Source organism: Haemorhous mexicanus, chromosome 9 (genome assembly GCF_027477595.1).
Source record: "Haemorhous mexicanus isolate bHaeMex1 chromosome 9, bHaeMex1.pri, whole genome shotgun sequence".
In the NCBI taxonomy this organism is placed as follows: Eukaryota; Metazoa; Chordata; class Aves; order Passeriformes; family Fringillidae; genus Haemorhous; species Haemorhous mexicanus.
This window is the reverse complement of record NC_082349.1, coordinates 5605027-5614708: the sequence shown is the minus strand read 5'-3', so window position 1 is coordinate 5614708 and position 9682 is coordinate 5605027. Positions and strand designations below refer to the sequence as shown.

At 43.5% G+C, this 9682-nt stretch overlaps 1 protein-coding gene across 1 annotated transcript; it reads left to right on the top strand.

Annotated features, from left to right (window-relative positions):
• The first annotated feature begins 2974 nt into the window (after positions 1–2974).
• DMRTB1 (DMRT like family B with proline rich C-terminal 1) lies at positions 2975–8714 on the top strand. The gene is made up of 4 exons (XM_059853492.1): positions 2975–3353; positions 4818–5050; positions 5580–5724; positions 8644–8714. The coding sequence occupies exons 1-4, from the start codon at positions 2975–2977 to the stop codon at positions 8712–8714; spliced, it is 828 nt and encodes a 275-aa protein (XP_059709475.1).
• The last annotated feature ends 968 nt before the right edge of the window (positions 8715–9682 follow it).

Below are 9682 nucleotides of genomic sequence, written 5' to 3'. Positions count from 1 at the left end.
GCAGCACTGATGAATGTGTGCTGCTGTGAGCTCAGCAGCAAGAGGGGATTTGGTACCACAGGTCAGCCAGAGCACGTCTGAAACTCTTTCATATTTTTTATAAGGAGCTTCTAACTATGAGGATGCTAAATATGCTACTTCCTAAAATTATATTCTGGGACAGGTGAAGGTGAGAGTTCTTCTTGGGCAGTTCTGCCTCTGCAGCTATATCTCCACATGTTGATTATGCCCTGGCTGAGCTGTAAATAGAGTTCTGCACAGTTATAATGGAGAAGACCTGATAGTAGTACTACTATATCAATTTTTATAAAATAACTTAAGACAGTCCATAATGGATACTTCCAAACTACAAAGATTGAAAGGTAATTTTTGAATTAAGGATTGTAACTTCAGATGTGATGACTTAAAAATGTGAATGATACTCTTGATTTTTTATGTATAAGAAAATGTATTTTGACCAAGTGTGGAAATATTTATTAATGGAGATCTCAGACTGAACAGATTTCTTGATTAAGTTGCTGTTGCTCTCCGAAATGTCAGAACAATTTTCTTGCGACAGAACAATTTTCCTGCCAAAAAACATTCAGTGTATGAATATTAGCTGGAAAGTCTGAGAAGGAGGAAAAAAACCCAAACCCCAATTTTCTGCTATTCGCTTTTATGACAGTCTTTTGATTTGTTCCCTTTTAGCTAAGTCATTTCTTTTCCTCACTGTCTCATGTACAAAGCAAACTGCACACCAAAACCACATACTTTATATGATTCAGAAGTTGGAAAGGAGTAGAGATATTATTGCTATTTATTTCAATAGCATAAAGTCAGCAGGTTGCCTTCCTTTCATTTTGGCAAGATAATAATTCTTATAAATGTTACTTTAATATACAATTCCTTACACCCTTTATGTTCTGCTCACACCATATGTTATATTAAATGCTGGAGAAAACTAAGTTCTGAAGAGTCTTTATTGGGCCTCATTTTCTTTCAAATATGAACAAAGAAGAAAATTATTATAGACATGAAGCTGCATCCACATACAAATCTACACTTCATTCCAAAAATGTATTTAGAAATTGTTCTATCTTCTCTGTTATGGTCTTCTTACAGTGTGTGATTAGGCTAACTCAAATATATATACAAAAACATAACAGGATTGGAGTGACAGAATTTTCTGAACTGCCTGCAGAAATAAGGATTTACCTCACAAGCAAAGTAAAATTTTCACTTTTCTACAAAAAGCAAGTCTAGTTATGTTTGAAACAAGCTATAGGGAGAGTATAATAAATCTTGAATGTTTAGGTGAAAGTTGTTCAAAAGAAAAATCCACATGACTTTGAAAGATATGGTTTAATTAGGGAAGAAACTGGTACAGCCCATGGCTGGTACGCCATTTTAGAAAGAGAAGAGATACATTTCTGTGTATTTGAGTAAATGTCTTGAAGAATAGTATTATGTGACTCAGAATAGAAAATTACTGGGGAAAATACATGTAGCCTACCTTTCTCCCCCTCTGCTCATGTATCCAAAGGAACACAGATTGGGTTTCTATGAAAAGATATAATTACAGTTCTTTTAAAATGTGTCATCCATCCTCCTTCATTCTACAGCTAAATCAGCACTACCTGAGCATTCAGTAAAAATATGGAGCATAAAATTAGGAATATTTTATCTGTCTATATGTAATACAGAGTCAATATTTAGAATGAATATGGGAAGATCAAGGCCTTGGCAAAATCCTACTGGAAATCTGCGGGACTTAGGTGCAAAATCCTACTGGGTCTTTTGCAAAGTGGGAAGCCTGAAATCTCTTCTGAGCTTTGGCGGGCACAGGGCTGGCTGCTCACTGCAAAAAAGACTTGTTGCCAAACCACACTGTTGCCAAATCCCTAACGGGCCTGCTCTGCTGGGGCCTCACCCCCCAAGGTGTTGAAGGCTGCACAAAGATTTTCCAGGATTCTTTGCACCAAGGGAAGTTTTCTTCGGCCAGGTTTGTGAAACAAACTCCATTGCAGTTAGAATTGTTTCAGAGCAAGCAGATAGATGCTACCTGGTTCTCTTGAAACTTAGTAGAAAGCTTCACTACTACTTGGTGATTAATTTTTATCGTGTTCTCTTTAGCATAGAAGCTATAGCCACTTTAAGATTTTAAAACAGCTGCTGTTGTATAGGTGAGAAAATTCAGCAGCTTTGTGCCTTACGTTGCAAAGCGGGGAGTTTTCTCCTGAAATGGGCTACTGTGTAAACCATGGGTTTGCTGCTACCAGCAGTAACAAATAACAAGTGCTTTCAAAGCAATACTAGAACTGGAGCATTCCTGTATTTCTAACCATAAGCCTGCTTTTGTTTCCAGAGAATAAGGAATTCTGAGACAAGGAAACAGGTCTTTGGAATGACATATGCTTTCCACCTTCATCTTAGTGGCTTCTTCTGAAAAACAGAATGATGAAAGTGTTCTTTTTCTGCTGAGGCAGTCACTACTCCTCATCAAGAGAAGCATGTTGCAAATTGGAAACAAAACGGGACGTGCATATTAAAACCGAATGCATGAGGAGTATGAAAGTGGATGCAGATGTTAAAGTGCCAAAAGGGAAAATTATCTTTTAGGGCACTACCGTAAGGGACAGCGCATTCCCGTCCGTGCACACCAGGTCCATCCAAACCCCCCACCCCCGCGGGCACCAGCACAGAGCGAGGTACCCACCCGTGGGGCCCGCGCCCCCCGCAGCTCCTGCAGGCTCAGCCCCCCATGGCTGGGCGCGGCTCCCGCCCGCACCAAAGGCCGCAGGGGGTGCCCGGGGGAGCCGTGCCTGGCGCAGGGTAGGGAGGCCGCGGGGCCCAGGGCGCTCCCCACCCGCTGCCATGGGCTCTCCTGCCCGCCGGCCCGGGTTGTTACATGACGGGCAGCACCCCTGTCCCATATAAAAGCCCAGAGAACGGGGAGGGCCTGACGAGGGGTCCGGGCGGTCGCTGCGGTGCCATGGAGGCGGCCGAGGCCACGGCGAAGGCACTGCGGGCGCCCAAGTGCTCCCGCTGCCGCAACCACGGCTTCGTAGTGCCCGTCAAGGGCCACGCCGGGCACTGCCGCTGGAAGCTGTGCCTGTGCGAGAAGTGCTCGCTCATCACCGAGCGGCAGAAGATCATGGCAGCCCAGAAGGCGCTGAGGCAGCAGGAGACGGAGTCGCCGGCCGTGGCGGGCGCGGAGCCCGTTCCGTCGGGCGAGGGCCGTGGGGCGGCTGCCCGGGAGGACAGGGCCCCGGAGCACTGCAGCCACGAGAGGAAGAAGGGCGCCCAGCCCGACAGCGGCGGCAAGGGCACGGCATGCTGGGCGCCACCGCCACCGCCCTTCAGGGACGACGGTAAGGACCTGCCCCAGAGCCTCCTCCCAGCATCTCCCTCTGTTCTCTGTACCCTGTCAAAGGCGCCACTTGTGCTTTTCGGGGATTCCTGAGGCTCCGGCTGCCCGGAGAGCTGCTCCTGCATTCTGTCCCACTCTCCTTCCCCGGAGGGCACTGGGCTGGCATGTGGCTTCTGCAGCCTCATCCCGTCCCTGGCAGATCGCAGCGCGGCGCGGGAACAACGTGCTCGGCCTCGCCGTCCCTTGCGAGCTCGAAGCTTAGGCAAAGTGGTTTTCCACTGAGAGGGAAATTAATCTGGGAGTCCAACAAAACTGGATCTGCTCCGCTTGTTTCTCTGCGTGCTGTCACAGTGTTTATAATCTCACAGGCACAAACTTCCAGCAACAAAAATGCTAAAAAGCTCAGCGATAGCATGTAAATAGCTAAGGTACTGCTGCAGCTGTCTGTAGCTAGCATTTCATGGTAGCACTAAAAGAAAAAGACCTTTTTGCTTTAATTCATACCTGTAGCAAAGACTAAATTTGGTTGGGATGACTTGATATAAAAGTGCATTTGGTATTTAAGAGCAGGGCATAAACTTCTCAGGTGGAGCAGTTGTATGGTCTGTCATCTCTTAAATGGCTTCCTTTAATAGAGTCTTTAATGTGACTTGTCTAATTTATTATAGTAACTCCATTCTATTACTATAAGAATGTTGCAGAAATTCTTACTGATGGCAGTAGTCATGAATCTGAGCCTCTGGAGAGTTGGCAGCCTGTAAGACAAAACGTTGTTCTGAGAAGACTTATTTTGGACATCTGCAGACTCCAGAGAATACTGTCAATAACTTAACCTTTTTAGCTTTGTTTTGGAATAAAAGTATGTTTATAGATGACAGTAGTGATACAGATGTCTGTCAGTCCTTCCCTTAACATTTCTAACCTGCTGACCAACTTCAAAAAAAGATTAGGCACAAATTATAGTACTCCAGAAGTAAATCTTTCACAGGAAATTCATTACCTTCTCTGCCAATCAGAGAATGGGGCAGACAAGAAGGACCCTATTTACATTCAAGCAGCTACTCTTTTTCCTAAAATATCAGAGAGGCATTTCATAAGATTCAAGATGCAAGATAAAAAGTGAAGTAACTAATTTCTGCTTCTGATTTGTTTGTGTATGACCCTAAAACTGAGTGTGCTGTAAATTAACATAAGAAGTGACAGATCGGACTGCATTATTAGAATGCTAGAAAGTTAGAACTCTGCTATTTCTGTGGAATTTTGTTTTAAGTACCACTAGAGTCAAAAGTTAAGGTAGGTTGTTTTGCTCTTGTTGATGTACTGAAAGAGTAAGATTCTGCAGCCAGTGTTTTACTAAGGATAAACTTCACAGTGCACAAGACAGGAAAGTTCCTGCAGCTACTTCTACTTAACTCCATAAAATTACATGAATAATTTTATTTGTTCTTTTCTCATTGTTCCCTAGCTCACCCTGCTTTTCCTCCAGAATACACTGTCAACCCAGAAAACCTGGAGAGAGAAATCCCAAAAGTGTACCCGGGGTGTTCTGGGGTATATCCTTACCACCCACTTTCCCTGGGATTTGCCATCAATGAGTCAAGCAGTGGGGAAGCTCCATCACCTCCAGGGATATCACTTCAGAGAGGATTCCGACACATTCCTAGCAACTACATGCCGGGGAATGCAACCACTGTATCAGTGAGTAGCATGCTTTTAATTACCAGTGCTAATACTGCTTTATTTTACTGCCTTCTCTCTGTTGAAGTAACCATGAAGAGTCATTTTCCTTATCAGTTACTTCATAGCATTTTGATACATTGCACTGAAGAAAACATTAATAATCTGACCTGCTTTTAGTGCAATTTATCAGTTGATGTTAAGGTAGAGTGATCTGCCTCAAGACAATAAACAAAATAGATCTGTTATGCTTGTATAGAAATTCCCTGTCACGTTTTAGGGGTTACTGAGAAAGAAGATGGCTGCTCCTGGTTTAAACCAACTACTCCAGGTGACAAGGACTTAAAAGGGTCAGTTTTGCTCTGACATAGTCTGAGAAGTTCTTGCTCCTCAGTTGCAGCATATTACCCTGTGCACAGGCTTTCCACATGCCAGTATGTGCACTGACATGGCAGCATATGGACAGAAACCCAGAAATGGTCTGATAATGCAGGTGTATCCTGGAGAGAGTCTTTAGATGGAAGGTGATCTGCTTCATGTGTTTCCCCAGGTTCCAGATGGAGCTGGAGATTTCCCTCAAGGATACTACACTCCTCTGCATCAGTTCATCCCACCAGGCTTTCTGACAGGGATTCATTACATCCCAGCTCCAGTTTCACTGAACATCCTGGCTGAAACAACCAAGGAAGTGCATGGTAAGAGAGAGTCACTGTTAACCTGCTTTCAATATCTAACCACAGAGATGGAAACCCAAGAGACCCTGATTCCAGCTAATTTTGACCTCTGTGATTGAAGCCAGGCCTGAAGTCCTGACTCCTGGGCCAGACTGTAGAGCTCTGGGAAGAGCTGACCTAGGGAAGGCAGCCTGGCATGCTTGGCCTTTCCAGCTGACAAGCACCTCAGTCTCAGGCAGACGTCAAAAGCCCCAGGACTCAGAGCTATTCCAGAAAATTATCTGTTGATATTCTCAAAAAGAAAATATTTCTCTACATAGCTAGTGTGCAGAGCATATCTTAAAAATTATTTGGTCGTATTTCAGTTTAGACAAATTGTTAAAAAATAATGCGGACTAACACCATGAATAATACGAAATTTCTTGCTCATATGAAAATCTTAGATTTTAATTGCTGGAAAAGAAAGATTGAATCTTCAGAATCTCTGATTCCCACAAAATTTTAAATTTCTGCCATAGATTAAGTCTTTATGCCCCTCTATTTTAGGTCTCTTTCATGTATTGTGCCTACTTGTGGACATACTTGTGATTAAATTAGCAAGTTTTTCATTTGGCTGCAGCTAAGCTGTGACCACAAGAGGGTAGAGCTGCTCAGAGAATTAACCACTAATACTGGATGTGTAAATAGCCAGTTTTATTTAATTTTTTTTTAATTTTAAATTTTTAAAAATGCAGATAAATAACTTTCTTTCTCTTCTTGAACATGAGAACAAAAAATCATTAAGCGAACTGTTTATGAAATATATTACAATAATCACCCACTGAAAAATCAAGAGGGAAGAGAAAGAAGTAGAATGATCTCATCTTAACTGAAAAGATGGTGGTGATGTGGGACAAAATATAAGTTGGGTTTTTTTGGCCTAATTTCTCAACAACATAAGGCTCGTGCAGCCTCATTTTCTGTTAATGTCAGTCCTCTCATAACTCTTCAACCCGTTAGCTATTTTCAGCCAAGCATATCTGTTGTGATCACATGCCTGCACACTATGGATGTGCAAGGGAAGCAGATGCCTCCCGCTGAAGCCTTTGCTTGCAGCCACGTTGTGGTGTAGGGCTGGCTGTCATTGTGCACTCAGTCCCTGACTGGGGTGTGTGTCCCTGGGCCAACCAAGTGCCTGCCAGTCAGCCCAGCAGTGGGGACACATCCCCCCAGCACTCAGGGTATCCCTGCTCCTTGTCTGGCTGGAAAGCCAAAGAAAAGGAAGCAGGAGATGTGCTGGACAAGGGGAAGGTGGAGAATATGGCAGGGTGGGGGTGTATAGACATTGTAGAAATGTGACGTTATTTTAAGATACTGATAAAGACAGTATGTAGGAGATACTGGTGCACTGGAGGTGAAGTAATATGGGCTGAGTTTGAGGGGGAGAGAGGAAAACAAGGGCTAGCCTGCAAATCAGGAAATGTGTGTGAGGATTAATGGGCTTTGTGATTTGGAGGAGACAAAAATCTGGGGGATGCTGCAGTGGCAGAGAACATGTCGGGAGCTGTAGCTTTTCTGTTGGACTCTGAGGGAAGGGAAGGAACTGGGAGTAGCACACAAACATGGGGGACATGGTGAAGTTACAACAGTGCCTGAGGGAAACAGGGGAAATCCAGTCCTGCATTGGTAGAGTGAAGTTGGACTGGCCAAAAACTGATGAAAACAGCCAAGTGGAGAAGAAACAGCAGTACAGCAGTCTCCCCCAGGGAGCCAAATGCCATCTAATGACCTCAGCCCTTAACACACCCCAGGGAAATCACAGCCCAGGCACAGCGCCATAGGAAACAATGCATCATGGATTGTGTTGCTCAGAGAACAATCCAGTTTCCTTAGTGCTATGGAGAAAGTAGAAATTAATTCTACTGCATAGCATTTGTGCTCCAGGATATGTAGGAATTTGCAATTGTAACCCAGTGAGGGGGAATAATTCTGCATGAGGTCATACAAAATAGCCTGGCAGCAGAAGATGCAGATGTAAAGGGAAGAGTGAAACTAATAAATTCTTTCTGGAATTCAAGATGCTTGAAAAAAGAGAAAAGCTGTAATGTGTAATGCATAAGGATGTGTTAGGATTGCATAATGTCTTTTTTTTTTTTTTTTTTTCCAAAATGGAACTGACTAAAACCTGCAGTTAAACTTGGGGACATCCTTTCTCCAGAAACCTCCAGAACTGAGGTGAAATGGGCTTTCTGGCAAAACTGTTGCAGGAAGATGGGTCTAGAAAGCCCTAGCAGGGTGACAGCTGGTTAGAAGTATCTGTGATCTCTGCCTGGAAGGAAATTGCAGATAAAAACAAAAAATGAAAACCTCCAAGGCTTACCTGAAGTAAGCCTAGGGTAGAAGATGCTTCCAGAAAGATTTGAGTTAATGAGGCCAGTTCAGTTTACAGGGGTGGTGTGAAGTATACACATGTTGTTACACAATTCCATGCAGTATTGACTGGTCATGTTACAGAGATTTGACAAAATAAACACAAGATATGTCCAGTAAAACAGCCAGTACAGCATCTGATGGTAGACTCTAGTTGCAAATGGTTGGCTTTCTAAAAGAGCAAGCCACAGAAAACCAAAACCCAGGTTGCCTGTGAAGAGATGAGGGAGTTTTTAATGCAAATTGCCAAGTAAATATGTTATAAAATAAAAATCCCTAGTTGGATTTGAAAATGGATTATGAATCAGTCTGTTGAGGCCTTTGAGAATTCACAGGAGTGTTAAAAAGGCTTTGCTTAGGTTCACTGTGGGTAAGTGGGCAGAAGTGTCTGCCTCATACTTCTATTCCAGTGCAGCTTCAAATGTGAAAATGTGATTGATTCCAGGTGCAACAAGAACTGAAACAAAGGGTTTGGGGTTTCTGCTTCTTTGTATGCGTTTAACTCTGACATTTTTCTGTTCTTCATTTTAGCCACTGAAGCTGACAGTGAGGATTCTGGGGTGGTTCATGAATGTGGCCAACCACCTTCTTCCCCAGAATAAACAAGAAGAGACCAGTCTGTATATTACAGACAATAAATGGGCTGGAGAAGAGCTGAGAGCAGGCAGCAATGTTTCCATTTTTGAGTGTTAGTTAATGAGAGTAGAGTGACACTTAATCACTGAGCAGTCACAACAGCCAGAAGGGGATTAGTCTCCTGCTTGACTTCATGATCGATGTTCGAGCTACCAGGCTCACAGCTCTGCCTCCCAAGCACTACAAAGCCCATGTTCCTAAAAGGTTTTTCAGTGGAAGCAACAAATGATTATGACTCTGAATTTGTTCCTCTGCTGAGGTTACCTGGCTCCCAGACCATGATCTCTGAGCCATGTGCACTCTGCAGCATTTTCATGTTCATGACAGTAGTCACAAAGATGTTGTTTGTATCAGTTTGCTACAAAGGAAATCTGGTTCTCAATGTTTCAGAAGAGTTCAGTGATGTGGAGCCTGAAGACTCTGTGAGAGAGGATGAGAAGACAGCCTGGGTTGCTGATGCACTTGGCTGCCTAGGAACATGATTGAGCAGGGGAGGGAAGGAGGGGTGCTGTCTGGAAGGACACAGCAGGAATGTGGTGAAAGGCCTGGTGCCTCCACATTGTTTCTGGGTCCTCTAAGGCACCTGCTGTGTAGGTTGGGGACAAGTCATTTGGGATCACCTCTTGTCACACGGGCTTCACATCTGACATTTTGGATGTCCTTGATGATTTATACATGATTTCAGTGTTGTTTAACTCAGGACAGCTGAAACTGAGCAGTACTGTTTGTTTGTAAAGGGCTCCTGTAGACAGAAGTGTGTACTGGAAGTGCACTGTGGCATAGCCAAGGTGTGGAGAGATTTGCCCAGAACAAAACACCAGTTACAATAATAATTATTCAAATCCATCCAATGATAATCTTTAATTAAAAATGAATGGCATATTCCTCTACTGTTTTTCCTGCATTAATTGGTTTTGTATCGAGTGGATCAGTT